This window comes from Blennius ocellaris, assembly GCF_963422515.1.
Source record: "Blennius ocellaris genome assembly, chromosome: 8".
Taxonomy (NCBI): Eukaryota; Metazoa; Chordata; class Actinopteri; order Blenniiformes; family Blenniidae; genus Blennius; species Blennius ocellaris.
This window is the reverse complement of record NC_137657.1, coordinates 14,620,322-14,641,090: the sequence shown is the minus strand read 5'-3', so window position 1 is coordinate 14,641,090 and position 20,769 is coordinate 14,620,322. Positions and strand designations below refer to the sequence as shown.

The following is a 20,769-nucleotide window of genomic DNA, read 5'->3' as shown; positions in this document are numbered from 1 at the left end:
GATGCTTTTTATTTTGTTTGGAGCTGTGTAGAATTTATAATGAAAAAGAAAAATCAATCCCACTCAGAAGTCTGTCTTTTTTTCAACAAACAAAATGCACATATGTGTTTTGGGTTTAGTTTTTTAGTATTCGTAAATGATAGAATAGTGCTTACCAAGGGCACCTCACAACAAAAGGTTTCTCTTAGGCCCGTCTATGTGTGCTTCAAGAAATGAATTGTGACGAATGGAAAAAAATAGTCAAATTACATTTCTCATATGCAAGTTTGTACAGAACAGAGAGCTTAAAAAATCACTCTACATAATTAGTTGACAGAAGACAACAATACAAGTGACAACACAAATCATTTCATTTGAAATAAATGGACTACAACAGTAATGTCCATCCTCAATTGTAATAAAACCAGATTAAAAATAAACGTCAACTCAACGTCCACTTTTTCAAGTCTGTCCGCCCTGCTGTTGCACAAAGTCAAGTCAGCTGAGGTCACCTCCAGCCACCTGACCTCCTGAGATAGAAATTGTAAAATATAAGACAAGATGTAATAAATTATTAGTAGTGCATTGTTTTGTTTTCTCACAAAAGGTTTGAATCTGCCATGGAAGGCATTTCTGTATGACTGTTTCTGTGCTCTCCTTCTGTCTGGGTGGGTTTGAATGTATGAATATAACTTCAGTGTGTGTGCATGCGTTTCTTTTTCTCACTTTTAGCTGCGATCAGCCACAATCTCCCCACAGCTCTGGTCTTGATAAAGCAGATAATGGAGATTGATGGAGAAATTGTGTGGAAGCTGTGTTTTGCCGTATGATGAGGCAGCTGAAACCTTTACGAGCCACTCATTTAATTTCTGAAATCTTCACACATCAGTAGCAAAATTGATTTGGATGTATTTCATCCATGTATATTTTTTTTTTCCTGGCACTTCCAGGAATGACATCTAAACTGATTCCCAGCTGGCACAAAATTTTAATCTCTTTGATATAACCAGCTTTATGTAAATTTTTTGCCCACATTGATTGATCCGGTGATTTGTTGTGACAGAACAGACAAATCGAGGAAGCCCGTGTTTCGCATCAATATGGACGAGCTGGCTGCTGACTTCATGTAGCAGCGTTCTGTCTGCTCCTGTTTATGTTGGGAAATTAGCTGAAATGAATCCATCAATCATCAGCAAATTGCTGTGCAGCTTTACGCACAGATCAGTAACCATTTGCAGGATGATTCTTATCAATAGCAGCTATAATCATACTCATTCCTACATCAAAATCTGCCATTATTCAAGAGTCGGCATGGGAAAGTAATTACCCTAAAACTCAGTGTGGCTGGGTCAGACTTTACATTAAACATCTCATTTCTCTCAAGCTTACGTAACTGTGGGATCTAACCTTGTTCCACCTCTTAGCAAGTTTGTCCTACACCATGCATCAACACGTTCTCTGTTCGTGGGCCTATCGGTGCTTTTATCCTGACACACACCCACCCACCGCACTGCGGGTGCGCCATTAGGAAATTAAAAGTCTCCCATCAGTGTGACGGGGGTAAAATCGATATGTGCTTTGAGTACAAAGCAGCCATACAAGCGAAGGGCCAGACAGGAGGAAGAAATGCAAACCTCTGCGTCATTGTAATGATGTAATACTGCTCAGGATACAGCCTGAAGGGCTTCACAGTGCAAAAATAAACTTGAGGCTTGTAGATGCTTCTGGATATTCTGAAAGCTGCATTGCAGTGTAATGGTAAGAGGGTTTCTGTGTGGAGTTTGCGTGTCCTTTATACATGGGGGTGGGTTTTCTCTGGGTGCTTTGTCATTTTCCCACAGTCCAAGGACATGTGTTGGGAGGCTAATCAGTGTCTTTAAATTGTTATGAGTGTGTGTAATTGGCAACTTCTGAGGGCCTTCACGTTGTCAGGTGGGATTTTCTTCAACTTCCACCAACCCTAAGTCTGATAAAGCTTTGCAGAAGATGAATAGATGCACTGTATGTTTACAGGAAGAAAAGTCTTAAGCATTTTCATTTCAAAGTGAAGACCTGCTCTGAGAACAGAGGTTTTTTTTTGCACTGTTGGGCAAATGTAGGCTGTGTAATCATAAACAAAGTAAAGCCAGATTTTAAGTGTGTGATGGAGAGTTGTGTATCTTCCTGCTTGCACACGAGTGAAAGAGAAATCTTCTCATGCTTTGTTTTACAAAGAATGAGAGGCTCAACACTCCAACAATGAGGGGGATTACTGTCATTCTTCACCGTGTCCTTTTCTCCTTCCCTCTACCCGCTGGGAGTCTTTCCTGCTCCCCTCACTGGGTTTAGTTACAGTAGCTTTAAACTGATTTAGCCATTTAGTGTCAGCCTATTGAGGGATGACAGCCACTGTCTGCCCCTTCTGTCCGTTTAGCCAGGATCTGATGGTGACTCAGTAGCACTTGGCTCAGCCGCAGCCTCAGAAAGCTGCGCACTGCTCAGCGACCCTTTATGCAACTGTTTATACACTGTTGAAATGGACCCGGGTTGAAGGAATCTCCGGTGGCAGGCCTGGCTGATAATATGTACTCCATCATCCTGCATAATCAGCAGTGCATATGACCCAGAGAGCAGTGGGGCAACAAGAATATCATGGATGTGGATTAATAGGAGAATGGTTGCTCCGGGGGAGAAGAGGAGGAAGAGGAGTGATCAAGACACTTAAAAAGGGCAGCGGAGGATAAGCAGAGTAGACTGAGAATGGATTGAAAGGCACAACTGAGGGGGAACTGAAGGAGGTGATGGTGTAGAAGGAGGAGTCACTGTCAGGACGAGAGGAAATGAAAGTAATGACTGGTGAAGACGGACAAAACAGGATGTCCCGTTAAGCTGTCATAAATCTGCATTAGCTGCAGGCTTTAAATAAATATGGGCTTTAAAGAAACGAGGAAAGGTAGAGGAAGAGAGCAAAAGGTGCACTGGGAAGAGGCGAGCAGAGATAAAGGATGAAAGCGGGTGTGATAAATGTGTTTATCTCCCTCAGTACTGAAGGTTTAATATCCTGCGAGGCCTGAATGTGGTTATGGTTTGGGTGTGATTATGAGCCAATAGACAAAGAGACAATACCTGTGTGCTCAGTGTGTGAGTGCCTACCTGTCGGCCCGCATTTATTTGCTGTATTTCAGATATCTATCTCGCAGCCAGGCAAGATTTGTTTCATTGATTGTATCAGTGAGCGTGCTATTTAGTCGGGTAGCAGCCGATCTCCCACCACCTGAGCTTAGGTGTGTGTGAGTGTGTGTGAGTGTGTGTTTCACTCAGGAGAACCAGACAACCTGTGGGATGTTTGGTTATTAAGGCACAGCTGGGTGTGTTTTCATTTTAATTGGTTTGGCTATTTTGTGTTGTGTCTGACTAAATGACAGACAATTGCAGCAAAGGGAAATGAATTTCCAGCCGAGCTTATAAGCTTAAAATAACAGATATGGAGAACTGATGTGTTTGAACAGAGATCTAATGGAAAATTGAGAGGCGTGTTTGTGTGATTCACGAGTGCACCTGCGTTAATGGGGTGTGCTGATATGTGAATCAATTTTGAAGGAGTCAAAGGTCACTGAAATTCATCACAACAAGCTGGAGCCAATTTCAGGCTTCAGCCAAGCTATTTAGATCACAAAGTCAGAATTATTTTCAACTAAAACAATTCACTTTGCTTAGTCATACACTCTTAAACAAAAAACCTGTCAGCAAGACCAACCACATAAGCCAAAGCCGAGATAACGTTAAACAACTGTTTTAAAACTTTTTTCTTTCTTTCTCAATCTAATTGGCAGCTTTCACAGTGAAATTTCGAAAAACAGTTCCTGGAACTAAATGAGTGCATTTAAAATAGAAATAGTAATGACATAATACAGAGTTCTGCTTTGCACTGTATACACATTGTGTTGTTATCCACTATCGCTATCCTCCTACAATCTTTCATCCCGGCCCCTGACAGTGATTTCCTGTATTATTCTTCAAATTTTAAGTAAAACTTGGAATCATTTTACTTTTCTTGTTATACAAGATAACTTTATCTCGTGACAAATGTAACAGTTTTTTTTTATCCCTTTATAGAGAATACATTTACTTTATAAATATAAAGTTATGTGACTTTTTAATGTCAGCAAAAATCTAATTATTCACTTTAACATCTTGAAAATATCAAGATTAAATAAAAAAAAATCTCTCCGAAGATCTGTAAGAGGTTTTATATAGTTTTTGCACATTTGTTCTTCAACATTTACAGTGTTATTTCAAAAGAGGCAGTTTCATATATGACTTTTTAAATTAATCTGAAAGTGCAAATTTGCACTAGTTTTGCACAATCCATATTGTCAAATATGATTGGAAAAAAAGTGCAAAACTCTAAATAATGAAGCAGAAGTATCATCCATCTCTGTAATTCTCACTGGTTCTAGTAATCTGGCACAACCACTTAAATCAACGTCCAATAAATAAATGGTTAATATCATTGCCAACTCCAGACCATTTCTGTTTTAAAATGATTGAAAGGTGGGCAGAAATTACTGTTTAGCTTGAAAAGGTTGCAGATTTCTCTCTGATTGCAACCAGTTGAGGTCTGGTGGGAGAAAGCTCTGAATTTAATTTTGTTCCTTTGTTTTTGATTTTCCTTTGAATTGTTGTCTGTGTTTGCCCATTTAACATTTGTTATTTTGTCTACTTTTGTACAATAATAACTGCCTTCAGGCACCTCACTTGCAATTATCCATCTTTCCATCCAAATTCCCATTTTAAGTTGCAGGGGGTTACGTTGGGCCAAGGGTGGGGTAGACTGTGGATAGGTGGCACTGAATTTTTTAACGATATAATTATCTTACTGACTGATCAAATTCAAAAGTAAGCTTATTAACATGCGTTGTTCACCTTGAGTTCCCACTGTGGTGCTGGGAGTAATTCCATCGTTTAAACTTTTTAATAGAACAGAGAGAGTCAGAAGTCAACCCGAGACTCATGAAACTCTCACATCAAAAACACACAGAATAACCCACTGCACCTGAGTGAAGTATTGATTTTCAAGAGCAGAGTTATCGTTATCTGTCAGTAAACCCTGCAATGCCACCCACTTTTAAAAGTGAGCTCAAATTAGCATTTTACCAACTCCAGCGCTTCGCCCACACGGTGCCCCATGCAGAGTTTTATGACCTTCTTGCACTGAAGTCTTCTAAACACAGTGTCTATGACTTCTGACTCAGCTTGTAACTTCACAAGTCACAGTACTTGAAGGGTTAAATGATTATTTGGACTCTTTCCCAAAGAGAAACTTTTGAAACTCCTGTAACATGCCATACTTTTCTAAAGAGTCGGATATTATGAGAGGCAGATAAACTTTAAGGTAAAATCTTGTGAGAGGCGAAGTCTTGCTCACCGGCACACTGATAGAATGCAGTATTATGTCAAGTACTTGCAATACATTTGTGTTTGCACGTAGTCACACATCACGCTGGATTTACAGTAAAGCAGAGAGGGAAAAAAGAAATCCCGGGGGGTGGGGGGGTAAAGAGCGAGCAAGTGAGTGAGAGAGGATAAGAGGGAAAGTTGATGTAAGAAGAGGAAGAAAGACCCCGAGGAGCTGAAGAGCAGCTGTTGAGTATTTCTCCTCTGAGAACCGCTATACATGCTACAGGCTCCTCTCACTGACTAACGTTACAACACAGCAGCTGTCCGGAGGATAAAACGCACTTACACACTTGTGCTTTTCGGTGATCATTTACACTTAAAAATGCATTACCCGTACATGGACACACACACACACACTACACACTCCTCACTTACACATATGTACTTATGTACACTAAATCACAGCTACTGAAAGTGTAATGTACCTGGAAGCATCCAGAGCTGTGCAGCTTAATGAAAGGGTTGTGCATTCTTCGTGCTTGACCTTGTTGCCCACCTCTCACTGTAGAAAATACATCGTAAAATACGCACACTAACACACACACACTTGCCCAAGGCAAAGTACACATATAGAGCCAAGAAAAACACCTGCTGCATTAACATCACCCTGCAGAATGTCTGCTGTATATCATCCAACTCACCTACTCCATCTCATATGCGCGCACACACACACGCACGCACACACACACACACACACACACTAATTCCCCTTGTGTATTTCAACAGTAATAGCAGTGACAATGAGACAATGAGAGCAACTTAGGCCATCCCATGAGTACACCTGATAATTAGTATCATATGCTCCACTGACTTGCTAATGCAGCTTTGCTATTGTATCCCACCGTGTCTCCCTTTTCTTTTTCTCTCACGTATTCACTCCCGGCTCCTGAATAAACAGGATCTCATGTTTATCGTTTGTTTTGTAAAACAAGGGCACGGATGTGCACAGACCTAAACAGGACAAGACTCTTTTCTCATTTACGCTCTTTGTTTGCATTTTCAATCTCTTCCTTTCTGCCATTCACTCACACAGCTATGTGACCTTCCCTCCTCTCTTTACCTCAATGTGGGAATTTAAATTAAAAAAAAAGAAGATCCCCACTTACTCTAATGAGAGAGCCCTGATTACTGCAGAGCCAGAGGGGTCTTATCAAGCTGCTCTGTGCCGGAGCAGAAAAGACGCTGGTGTTTACTCACTGACAGCTGCTGTGAAAGCGTGTTATCTGTGTCAAGGCTCCCCTTCAACTCCCATCACCTGTTTGCAAAAGACGAAAGATACTTGTCTACATTACCAGATACAAAGAGATACTTGTTCAAGTGATTAACTCAATTACAAATAATGCAAGATATCCAGTTGTATGAAAAGAAAAATATATATTTGAAGGACTTTTCGACAAAACTGTTTTCATCATTTGTATTGAACATTCTGGACATAATTCTGAACAACACCTGAAATTAATATCTTGCTGATAATTATTTAAATTTTAATTTTTTTGAGTCTTTTTGTCTATGTGTGCGTGTGTGTGTGTGTGTGTGTGTGTGTGTGTGTGTGTGTGTGTGTGTGTGTGTGTGTGTGTGTGCGTGAGAGAGAGAGAGAGAGAGACATATGTGGGGCATATTGCTCTTTTCTTTCCACTGAATCCTTATCTGGGTATGAGGTCTGTCTACTTTATTAGACACTGGGTCTGACACATACACGCACACGCACACACACACACACACACACACACACACACACACACACACACACACACACACACACACACACACACACACACACACACACACACACACACACATACACACACACACACACACACACACACACACACACACACACACACACACACACACACACACACACACACACACACACACACAGAAGCACCCACTCAAGATGGAAAGTGTATTATAGTTGTGAGAGTGAGTGTACTTGTAGAAGATATTCAGCAAATTCTTCTTGTGTGCGTGTGTGTGTGTGTGTGTGTGTGTGTGTGTGTGTGTGTGTGTGTGTGTGTGTGTGTGTGTGTGTGTGTGTGTGTGTGTGTGTGTGTGTGTGTGTGTGTTAATGGACACAGTTTACTTCTAAAACAGTCCCAGGTTCAGGTTCAGCTCTCTCCTCCTTGCACTGCCCGACATTGTCTGTCTCAACCCACACTAAGTTCATACAACACACAAATGGCCCCAATATATCCTCTACCATCCATCACCCACAGGTCACAGGGCTGACCTCTGCACTGTACAAACCTGCAATAACGTAAATACCTGAAAAGCTTGTACAAGGCTCAGCTTCTTTTTCTGAACCACTTGCTGGGTGGGGTCAGAGGGTCTAACATTCCACACTAATTGTGTGTGCCCCTCACTACCCCCACTCCGCCCCAGCCCTCAGTGCATACGTGTTTAAGCTTCATATAGCAAAATAGCTTTTAAAATGGTCACCAAGTCATGCATTTGTGAAGTCGACCTTTGACTCCAAGGGTCACGTTGAGGGTTACTTATTATATTTCAAAGGTTAGCTGATATGCTACACAGCAAGAACATGGCTGAGGTCATATGGAGGTCACAGGATGTTTGTCCAGTCATACACACACACACACGCACGCACGCACGCACGCACACACACACACACACACACACACACACACACACACACACACACACACACACACACACACACACACACACACACACACACACACACACACACACACACATACATTGTCGTTCTTCTAGAGACAATTAATCAAATGATTTATGTTAATTTCAGATGTAACCAAGCTTCTCTAAATGTCACCTTAATCCCGACACTACCTTTATAGATCTAAATAAGGTTTGGTTCTTCCCGCTCTCTTGCCCAAACACGTTGCAGCCTTTTGATATGATCTACACCCTCTTTACGATCGGGATTGTGTTGTTTATTTTTGCTTTGGGGAAATTCGGTCTTTACAAGTCCAAAACCTTTGCTGCAAAGCCGTGTTTCGTGCCATATAAAAAATTTCATTGAAGACAGCTGTTTATGTGCTTTTAAAAAAATCCATCCCAGTCCACTACATGTGTCCAATTTATATCTACATTTTGCATGTGATAAAGTACTCCTGTGAATAATATCACCTGTTTATGTTACATCCCGAGTCAAACTTACTTCATAATTCATTTCTTTTCTTTTTTCTTTTTTAAATTCTTTTGCTTGCATTCATTCACCATTCACAGTGGGAAAAGACGCCAAATACTGGATCCCTATTAATCACATCAACTTAAACCATATTTTAAGAGTGAGACAAAAGTCTAGTGTTTTGATTTAACTGTTGGGGAAACCGCTGTTTCAAAGTTTTTGTTGGATCTTTTGCAGCTTTTGCAAATGTATATAATAATGTGTGTGTCTGTAAATTATTAACCAGTATTCACCATTGGGCGCACTCTCTTCCTCCCTTCTGCTGAATTTGATCACAAAACCCAAAAACTAAAATTGCATTTTGACATGATATCTGAAAAAAAACTAATGTGTGTACTTTTTAACTTTTCAGTCTTTGGTGGCCTTTATCTGTCTTACAAAGATAGATATGTTTTCAGGTTTTGTTTGACTGAACTGCTCATTGGATCATGGAAGAGATTCGGTGTAATAGTTGACTGGCTGCGCTTGTGTGAGCTTGTGTTTTTGTTTTGGACAAGAACTGCTTGTAAAAACTCTCGCCCAGGTCCTCTGATTTGATATGAATGTTTCTCGAGCGTGAAGATGTAATATTTGGTTACAGCTGGACAGCAGACATAAAAATAAACTATGATCAGCCAACCGTGTTTGCCCAACAAGTTCACTCTCAGGAGTGACAGAAGTAACATTGTGGCATTTCTCGTCTTTTGTGGATGAGGTTTTTTTTTTTTCTTCTGCAGGTGGGGACTTTCCGGGTTTTCAGTGATATACGAGTCGACCTCCCTCCACCGTGTGACGGATGAGTCCCAGCTTAGCTCAGGGGAGTTTGTCAGGCTTACCGGGCGTTAGCGCTGGGACATCTCTCTTTCACTTGTGTATGTGGGAGAGTGAAAGAAGCAACGTATGCATTTTAAATTACACGATGAAAGTGTGGAGCAGCTGCTGCGAGAAACTTTGCATTTGTTGGTGTGGGATCAGTCGATGTTATTTCTCCATCTCCCTGATGTAAAAGTGTGCCCCCAGGTAAAGCTTTCTTACTGCATTCCTAACAGAAGTGCACACTTAGTGAGATGCAAAGACATGCCTGCACATGGGAAACAACGTGTTCTGGTACGAAGCAATGTCGAGAAACAGACCTTCCAGAAAAGGAAAGATATTGGGAAAATCACAGTGTTAAAAAAAAAATGGAGTATACTGGCACGTATCCATGGTAACGGCACTAGACTATGGTGTTTTTAGAGAAGTGAGTGATGATTGCATTGAAAAGCAAATGGACTCCCTCTGGGGTTTACCTCTTTGTAGCTGTGGCTCTTTTTTGAGAAAGCCATTATACTAAAATATATGTGCATCTGTCGAGAGAGAGAGAGAGAGAGAGAGAGAAAGAGAGTGTGTGTGTGTGTGTGTGTGTGTTTGATCTTCCTCAGTTCCATCAATACTAATGCATTATCAGAGTACACATATGTGTGATCCCTTCCTTCCATATCTGGTTCACCCAAACATTTTGAGATCAGTCAATGTAGTTCCGTTACTGTTTGTTCCATGTACATCCAAACATGCCAGCATCTCCTGTTGTTTATGTTCGGCCTGTATCTGTTTTGTTTTTTTTTTGGACTAAAGTATGTTTGTTTTAGTTTTTTGATGATGCAAAGAATCCCCTTTATGCTTTTAATGAAACGATATAAGTTGTGGGGGCGAAAAAAAAACACAAGGTGAGTTAAATAAGTAAACACTGCAGATGTTTAGTTCTATGGAAAGAGTTGTTTCTTTTTCCTTTCTTTGTTGCTTGCTGCTTTATGAGACTGAAACACTTTAGTATTGGAAATCACGAGGAATCCTATCAGTAGCATTGGCTGAATGACTGGTCAGGTCCTGTCATCATAAAAGAATTCAGTTCTCCCCACAAGTCAAATTTGATTATTTTGGGAAGTTTTGGCACTGGCTTATTGCTTTTCTGAGATCAAGACACAAAGGTGAGATTGGTAAGTCTTTCTATGGAAACAGGGATATTTTTGAGGAACAGTCGAGTGGATTCGTGTGAGGTTTTGGTCTCTAAATAGGATCTTTGTTGTGGAGTTTTATTCTTTAAATACTGACAATAAACATAGTAAATCTGAATTAGATGTTAATGCAGCTTGCTGATTTGTATTAATATAAATAAAACCAGTCAATTTCTTCTTTTAAATTATTGAAATGAAATATCCATTAATTAAAGTGTGTGAGCGCGCGCGCACACACACACACACACACACACACACACACACACACACACACACACACACACACACACACACACACACACACACACACACACACACACACACACACACACACACACACACACACACACACACACAGCTGTTTATCGTCCCCATTATCGAGACCAAACTTGTAAATATCCACTCTTACCACTGAAATGCATTTTGTAACAGCATTTACTAAACTCCTTGTGGCTACTAAAGTGCACACGCTCATTTAAATTCACAGCAATTTCCAATATGAATGCATAATGCCTCCCCCACCACTATATCTTTCTGCCTGTCAATTACACACAAACACACTCACAAGACATACCGGTACACACCATCTCAGCAGTTTTGTGTGTGAGTTGTGTGAAGCAGAAGGCAGGAGCAGAAACACACTAAGTCTGACAACAATGGCGGGGGAAGGAGAAAAAACTCAGAGAGCAAGGTTGTGTATCTGTATACGTGGGCTGGAGAATAATAGCCACAACATTTATTTTTCCTCTCAGTCTCCATATGGTCACCATCCACACACAATCATAAAAATACATGCATTAGCAAAACATGATTTTAATCGCCTGTTTGCTTATTCAGCCCCTCTATGAGACACATCCCACACCTCTGCTCCCGCTGTATCCCACACATACATGTACACGCACGCACACACACACACACACACACGCACACACACACACACACACACACACACACACACACACACACACACACACACACACACACACACACACACACACGCACACACGGCTGCCTCTCAGAGTGCTCTTGTTGCTATTAGGCTTGTATCATTACAGCTCTTCAGACTAATTATCTCCCCTGATGAGCTGCTGGTCTCAATGGGGCGACAGGGAGAAATCCGGTGTGATTGACTTGGCCTGTGCTATTCTCAATGAGCCATTAGCCAAGTGCACGGAAAAGCACACACACACACACACATCCGTGCGCATAGATTTCTGCTAATGTAAGCCGGCTTACTCTATTCATTAACATCTCTGTGAAGACCTGCCAGTTGTTCGAAAGGAAAAATATATGACGGAAGGATGCATGTGTTAAAAGTTTGTGTGCACTGTGTGCACTTTCTCTCACTTTCTGAATGTGTGTTTCAATGCGTGTTCGTCACTTTTCTCCTCTCATGAGCCAGGTGCCACAGGGGAATGCTGGGAATGTAAGCTGGCGATGACTGATGGTGACAGTTTGCCAGAGAAACGGAGCGATGGAGGGAGATGGGAGAAGGGAGGGAGACGCCTCGCATTTACTCTACAGATATTGTACCCACCACTGATAAGCTCTGTCACACCCCAAGAGAAAAGATTTCCCCATATGGATCGTCATTCATTTTAATTCCCTCATTAATCAGCTCATGCCGTGGTGTTTGGGCAATTGAGGATGCTATTTGTTTTCAATGTGGGCCAGACCTGCATGCCTGAGTTATGAAAGCCAGAAGAGCGAAGAGGAGGAGGAAGGGAGGACCTTTTAAAATTGGGAAATAATTTATAGTATGTTGTTTGCGGGGAGTGTAATAGGAAGGAAAGGAGCAATGGCTAACCATTAATAAAGATAGTTAACCGAGCAGCGAGACAGAATCCCACAGTTTGTCAGAGGAAAGACTTTCATTCAATATGTGCAACTACTGATTGTGTTTGCCAAGTAAATCATGACTGAAAGTTTAGGAGTGGGCTTCTAACTTCTGCAGCAACAACAAGTCTTTGAGTGTCCCTCTGACACAAGACGACACATTTGACTTTAGTCACAAAGTAATTTGTTCCATCCATCCATCTTCTACACCAATGTTTTCCAAGTCAAGGTTGTGATGCACTGGAGCAAATCACAACACGGCTGGTAAGGTGCATCCCAAACCAGTAGTTGCTCATTTTTATTCTTTGTAGTCCTGCTAGATAAGAAAGGCCTTCTCTCCGAGCTCCGATCCACCAAAATATTATAGTGAAGCGCTGGCAGACACATATTCTTATATAACATACAAACGCAATTGGCAGTTTCCCAGTTCTGCTATTAAAATGGTCTACTGCATTACACAAAACTATTTAGAATCAGTCCTCCCTATGAACTTTGACACCATCCTTTTAACTGTGATCAGTGCTGTTTAGTTCAATATTGCAATATGACCTCAGTTCTTACTGAAAATTGTTTATTTTTACACTGGCTGCCCTAGACTATTCATCACAGGATTAGCACTTTTTGACGGACAATTCCTTATGCACTCACACCTCACAGCTACCAATTTAAAGTTAATACTTGCCTCAGAGCTGAAGTACCCAGGACATGAAAACTTCACACAGTAAGGCTCCACCGACCAAACCAGGAACCATTGTACTGTGAGTCAACGTTCTTAACCCCAACTTCATCCAAATAAATTATTAGGTTCGTGTTACTTTTGCAAGTGGTTGAGAGTAAAACTTCCTTTCCAGGCATTAGAAAGAGACAAAATGTATGTAAATGACTGAGGGTGTTGGTTTTAGGCTTGGCTATGAGATTGGGATTCTTAATTGTTCTGATCAGCTGAAAAAGTTCAGTGTGATATATAAAACACTGTTTTTGAACTTTATAGTTGTTTTAGTGACTGGATTGAGCAAGCTGGCTCCACAAGCAATGCAGGGGGTTCTCCCTTTTTTAGTATGACACTATGTGGATAGTTTTAGTTTGAAAGTCATTGATCTATTTAATGAACTGCCATGGATTTCAGTACAAACATTCCTCTTCCCAGCAGAGTGAACAGTCTTTTTTGGATGGATCCATTAGCTTTTAATCCATCTCTCTCACTGGGCCAGTATCACTGGCTGTACTAAAGTTTATGAGCCACTACCTGCAGAACTACGAGATTCCCATTAGAGTCACATCTAATTGACAGTAATGGTAAACATTTGCTCTGCTCAACAGCAGAATATTAGTTTTCTCATTGTCAACGAGTCATCAACAGGGCTTTGTTGGTAGCAGTTGAGTAGATCCTCACATTGTAAAATGTCAGTCCCGCTAAATACCTGATTGAATAATAGATAGTAAGATCTTAAAGGATTCTCCTGGATCTTATCCAGAATCTTATATACTGCATCTCCTTCTTGCTATATCAAGTAACAGTAGATCACTGGCACTTTGTCGTTGGTTTACGTTGGTAACCCACACACACACACACACACACACACACACACACACACACACACACACACACACACACACACACACACACACACACACACACACACACACACACACACACACACACACACACACACACACACACACCTTCAATTCATTATACCCCCCAACATTGATATTGAATTCCTCATCTTGGTCGCATGATAGAAGAAAGGTAAACTACAGAGTAGAATACTTATTATTAGTTTATTTAAGTCCTATTTCGTGACTAATGCTTGCTGAATCTATGTGAAGGGAAAATGGATGGTCGAATTTCAACTCGAGAGCAAGAAGAAAGGTCGAGGTCTTTGCAGAAGCCGATCAGATAATCCAAGTTCACTTACCTTAGGGTTCAGGTGGCCATAATTACATCGCTTTTGATCCCCACAGCAGATTGGTAAACCAGAAACTATACTCTATTTGAGAAGAGGTAGACTATAGATTGCAGTCCATTTGGGATTTGATACATAAAAAGACCAAGAAAACATTCAGAGAGAAAATCCCAAGGATTCCAGTTTTATTGTTTTGGGAATAAGTTAAATGTCCAGTGTGTCTTTCACAAAATGTCCCATTTACTGCAATTACAGCCATAGTGGCTATTCCATTTAACTGGATTCAGTCAAATCAGAATACTGGCTCTAATCACTGAAGAGAGGAAAAATGAAGAAACAAACAGAAACAGCCACTTCAAATAACCAATCCAATTAATACCACACTGCTTTTAAAGTGACATCCCAGCTACCAAGATCTGTCCCCCCAAGTTTATCTTCTGTTTCCTGCTGAGGTGAGAGAAAAAGAGAGAGGCAAGGGGGAGCGAGGAAGAGGAGACAAATGCTGTGGGAGCAGATGGTGGAGTGGACCTTGTGCCCAACTGCCTGGGTGATTATGGACACAGCTGTCAGTCAGTTCTCATGTAAGCATGTGTGTGCATCTGTGTGTTTGCTTTATTGTCTGTACTCCAGGCCGCGTGCCTCTAACTCCACCATGTGTTTCCCTCTCCCTTTGTAGTGTCTCGGTGATGTTGGATTACATCCGTGTGTTTATTGCTGTGGCACCTTTTCGCAAAAATCTCAGTCGGAGCACAAGCTCAGATCTGAGATCAGAGTTCAGACTAAAAACTTGTCAAGAATGTGAGACTGATGTCACCTGTTCTCTCTCTCCCTCTCTCTCTCTCCCTCCCTCCCTCTCTCTCTCTCTCTCTCCTTCTCTCTCTCTCTCCCGCTCTCTCTCTCTCACTCTCTCTCTGTGCTTTACCTCCATCTAGTGCTTCTTCTTGTCACTGCATCATCTATAAAAATTTGCATGATATGATACAAAATTCCAGGAAGCCTTAACTAAATTCAATTTCACGGGAAATATAATAAGAAGTCGTACAAAATAAAGTGAGCATGAAGGTCAGCGTGTTGTCACTGACATTTAGGATATAAGTTATATAAAATCATTATAGGAACTTGCACTCAATGTCACATACATAGTAACTTAATATGATTCAATAATGCAGCCATTTCGTTAATTAGAGCAGAGTAAGCATTAATGAACCCTGAGGCTGAAATTAAAAAAGCTCCATTACCAAAAAGGAGAAACTCCGAACGAATTAGAGTACAATGAAGCTGTAGCAATATAAATATGCAAGAAAAGAGCAATAGCAACAAGGAAATGTGCCATTGTACCGTCATATCCAAAATAACAGTGTGCATACATTACCAGAAAGAACCCTCCAGTCGTTCTTATCTGCCTTATGTTTGTGCTGCAAACATTTTATGAGTTGTTATTTTTACTTTCATTTCATTATATTCTCTATGAAATTGACTTCTTCCTTTGGCCTCAAATGGAACGGATGGAAAAGTAAATGAAAACATGAATCATTTGGGCTTCAACGAAGTAAAAAATAAATAGATAAATAAATGTACCATTTGTGCTGCGGGCTACTTCATAACTGGGTACGAATTCTCCCTGTAATTTTCATGACGGCCAATCTCTCTCATACACACTGGGAGCCATTTGACTTGAAAATACATTGATCCAACATGTAATTTGTCATTTCAGATATTGCGCTCATTTGTCACTGTTCAGAACAACCAGCTTGACTCACCGATACAAGATAAAACATTCAGCTACTTTGTATGCATGTATGTATGTATGTATGTATGTATGTATGTATGTATGTATGTATGTATGTATGTATGTATGTATGTATGTATGTATGTATGTATGTATGTATTATGACGACCACAAGTTGAATGAAAACTTCATCGGGCCTGTATTCAAGTCTTCAAGAGGAAAATAAAAACTCAGACCACAGGAAGTTCGTCAACAGAAATATAATGATCATTCATTGTGGTTGTGTTTACATCTTTCAGCATGAACACAGGTATTGGCAGCTTGGGCAGACAATATGATGTGATTGCGAGCGTTGAGAGTGTTCATATTTCTATAACAATCAGAACATCTATAGTTCATGCACGTTATTCTGACAATGAAGCTTAAAAACAACCTCCGTCTTTTTTTCTGGAAAGGTGACCTCTGAACTTTCATTCATGCCTGTGATCCTTCAAAGCAGAGATCTCAGGATCTGGGTGCGTTGGCGGTCCTCATCGTTGGCAGAGTCGGGCTGTAGCTGTCCATCATGCTCTGAATCCAGTCATTGTACTCACACAGCTTGCTGTAGACGGTGGGGTGAGCTGGATTTTGGCAGCCGTATCCAAACCACTGCACACCCTGCAACTGCCCATCGCAAACCATCACGCTGCCTCTGTCCGTCTGCACAGAGGAGAGACGATGCTTGATGCTTTGCTTGTTTCTTTATTCGAACAACTTTGGTAAATTGGAATGGAAGTTTGCAGGAAGGGCAACAGGAAAGAGACACAGATAATGTGATAATGTCTGACACTGTTGTTTTTATGCTCACCAGGCAGTTGTCGGTGTTTTCTTGACCAGCGCAGACCATAGTGCCCCAATAGATATCCGGTGGGAAAGTCTTGACGCAGGTCTGATCATCAACAATGGGCACCGTGATGCACAGCAGGCGACCGGTATAGCCGTCTGCTTGGAAAAGGAAGGAGGTGGATTATCACTCTGACTTCTTTAAATTAAAGCACTTAAATGATAATGAGATCTCTGAGTTTTCAACGTGACAAACACTGGACTGTCGTCATATAATTTGTGCCAGTCTGCCACTTATTTTCCCCAATTATTTGACAAAATCTTCCTTGTTTCCTTTTTCTGAGGTTTGCGGATTACTTCCCATTTTCAAGCATTGTCACTTCATGCACTAGAGGTCTAAACCCCCAGTAAACACAATTTTCAAGGTCTACCTCTTCTAATTAGTCCTGATCACTGACTGGGCATTTTGGCAGGCAATTAGAAACTCCTCTGATTAAAGAAAGCCATGATTAAAATAGAGGGTTCAATGCCTTGTTAGAGCTGCTCTGACCGGAATATTGAAGAGCTTTATTTCACCTACATTTCCACTTCTGTTGCCAACATTTCCGTGAGTCAAGGTCCAAACAGAAAAGAAACCAGTGCATCATTCCGACCTGAACTCTTGCCATGTGCTTTCTGCTGTAAAGTGTTACTTGTTTCAAGGCCGCAATAGTTAGAGGATTCATTCAAGAAGCAACAATAAGAATAAGTGGAACTCATTCTATGCAAAAGTAGTTTTCAAATATTTGGAAAACATACTTTATTCACATATCATGTGAAATGCGCATCATTCTCATTTCTCATTTCAAATATAGTATAGTTTTGCATGAGTTGATTAATAACTAGGAGATGATTGATTTTAAAATGTGCATGTTCTGTCGGGGCATCCAGAGGTACTCCAGCTTCCTTCCTCTGTCCAAAGACTTGCATTGTATGTTGATTTGTCCCTAATTTTGCCCTCAAGAGAATAAAAGTAATCCCCAGATGTAGAGGTAATCCCCGAGGTGAGGATCAAGCAACCAACCATGTGGTTGGAAAATAGCCGCTCTAAAAACTGAGGCACAGATGCACAAAAAAATAGAAGTACATAGAGAGCACACAGTACAACCAAGAACCTTTACTGAAGTACAAATGTAAGGATGTAGGATTAGTGCAAGCTGCATGGAAGTAAATAAGTAAAATATTTAAAGTGTCTCTTGCAGGAGAAATTGGATGGAGGAAGTCTGCCCTACACGGATTCTGTTTTCTAAACTTTACATCTGTGGCAAATCGAGGCACAAAATCGACTCACATTGATACGGGACGGTGGAGCCCCAGCCGCTGACGGAGCAGGTCTCCCCCGGCTTCGGGCAGCGGCTGGGCAGAGGGATGGGCTGCACGTGACGAGTGAAGCGGGCCGGTTGAGCCAAACGAACCAGAGTGAGGCTGTGCAAGGGTGAGCGGTACGGGCTGTGACGAATTACATCAGCAACAAGTATGTGCTGCTCCGTGCCCTCCTCGCCATTTATGTCGTGTTCCCCGAGAGATGCAACGGTGCTGTAGGGTCTGCAAACGAGAGCCACATCCATTTAGAAAAAAAAATATTCAAACCTCTCATGCCTCCGGCAGGAACAGGCCCATGACCGAGTAGTAATTAGCCATAATCAGACATGAACAGCAGGTTGATGAATGAGTTTTAATTAAATAGGAACCCAACTGGGATTCGCATTGGTCCTGTCAATAATATTGAGTCCTTGTGACACTGAAGAGCAGCACAATGACAAAGCTGAACACAAAGAGTGGTTGACTCACTCGACACGGACAGATTAGGCCTCCTGTTCATATTATCAATGCAAGTGTTTCACACAGGCTTGCGGTGTCACAAAGTATAAAGTGGTTGGAAAATAGCTGACAAGAGTGTTTGACCTACTCATGAATCACTTTTCACAATAAAAAAATTTCAACGCTTTCTAGTTTTTAATCACTGCAGGAAAATTAAACAAGACACGAGAGCAGCTGAAAACAGGAGGTCAAACTGAAAAATGGAGCAGCGCTTAAATTAAGGGCGAAAAAGATACTTAAATGGCATGTATTTGGAGTCTAACAAGGCATGTTACTGTTAAGTCAAGTTGCTGACATGTGGGACAGTCATTTGTTAACGCACAAAAAGACAGACATAAACACAGGGATGAAGAATCCCTCTCGGCGAGTTTCCATCACAGCAATGTATTAATACTTACCTCGGTGCACATTCAAAGGAAGTTACTATCCACCATTTGTCAATAAGAGCTCCACTGCAGGACGGTGTGTCCAGGGAGACCTGCCATGGTCTGGAGTGAGGTGTGCACTCTTTGCTGTCCTCCAGTGGGGCTGCTCCTGCAACCCGGTCAAAGAAAACGCTCTCATCAGCTGCTCTTGTGTTCACTGCTTTTATTTCAAACAGAACACAGTGAACATTTACCTGCAAGCCCCAACAAAACTGCCAGGAGAAGCTTCATTCTGCGTCTCGTTTTTGAAGTACTCTTCTGTACTTCTAGTAATGCATACACACCTTGATCAGTCTTTCCTCTTTATACTGTATCTCCAAGGCTTTTTTTTTTTTTTTTTTTTAGATCAGTGGGAGGAACAAAGTAGTTTAGTAATTCTCAGCATCCTTACCGGCTCATAAATATCCTTTGTGATAAACTTATCAGAGGCTTTTTCAACACCTTTGATTAATAGCATGTTCATTCAAAATGAGTCACCTTGTTTCCTGTAAAGGTCTGTTCCTCCCTCAAGGGCAGGGACATTCCGGCCTGTCACTGATATATTCCTTTTTGGTTACAGCTGCTCTTTTTTTGGTTAATTCACCTTTTTCGCAAACTAAACGCAAAGTCACTCAGCACAGAGATTGTTTTAGTTTTGTTATAATAAAGCCATTTTTTAACATTAATGCACCAGACTGTTGTAGCACTACCAGAAGTAATAATTGAAAAGATAAGATTGGCGACACGATTCCCGCTTCTGTTGGTGGAGTTAATGGTTTACTATGAAGCAGTAAAATTCTGGATAGCCTTTTGACAAACCAGTCTTTTGTTAATCATTTTCTTTTCCTCTCGAGTTCTCAGAAAGGTAGATTCTTGTCAAATCAAAAAGGATGGTTAGATAGAACAAAACTGGTTAACTTTTCATGAGCTCTGTTGTTTTTAGACTAAAGTAGAAATGACTTTCCTCCGGCTGTGAAACAAATGGCTAAATCTTAGTTTAGTGCATCATAAGTCTCCATACAGTGGTATATTTTCCTGATTTGAGTCTCTGCTTTGGGGTCTTCTTGTGTGGAGTTTGCATGTTCCTCCTGTTTTTGTGGGTTTCCTCCAGGTACAGATAATTGAGGTCCACTAGAGGTGTACAGGGCGAATATTTAAACCACACAAAAAGGCCAATCCCAGTCATGAACCCACATTATGACGTGAAAGGGCTCACCACTAAACCATTGTGCAGCTCCCATTCATCCAGGCCTTGTGTCGACTGAGATGTCCTATAAAAAAAACTCATCTCATTCCAGAATTGAAATCTCGCTTCTGTTGCTTGTTTGCAAGCAATTTCCCACAAAACACTATGAGACCTTGTTGTTGAAAAACTGCAATCAATCATTTCCCATTGATTAGGATGTTTTCAATAAGTAATGCTCTCTTACTCCTCGCCCTGTCCTAAAACTTCTGTTTTCTTTTTTCAAAACACGGTTGATGCCACATGCATCAATAGTCCAGAGTCCAATAAAATTGTCCTGAGTCTAGAGTGTGTTGGACACGTCACCCCCATTGATTCCTGTTATGAAACGTTAAAGGCCAACCTCACTCAATATATTGGGTCACGACTGAGAAACTAATGCCTTTACTGGGTTTATTTAGGGGG

At 41.1% G+C, this 20,769-nt stretch overlaps 1 protein-coding gene across 1 annotated transcript; it reads right to left on the bottom strand.

Annotated features, from left to right (window-relative positions):
* Window positions 1-16,539: 16,539 nt before the first annotated feature.
* On the bottom strand, window positions 16,540-19,373 carry LOC308133203 (trypsinogen-like protein 3; the record flags this gene model as incomplete). The annotated part of the gene is made up of 5 exons (XM_080500504.1): window positions 16,540-16,734; window positions 16,883-17,016; window positions 18,188-18,441; window positions 19,116-19,251; window positions 19,337-19,373. The coding sequence occupies 5 exons, from the start codon at window positions 19,371-19,373 to the stop codon at window positions 16,540-16,542; spliced, it is 756 nt and encodes a 251-aa protein (XP_080356630.1).
* Window positions 19,374-20,769: the final 1,396 nt, after the last annotated feature.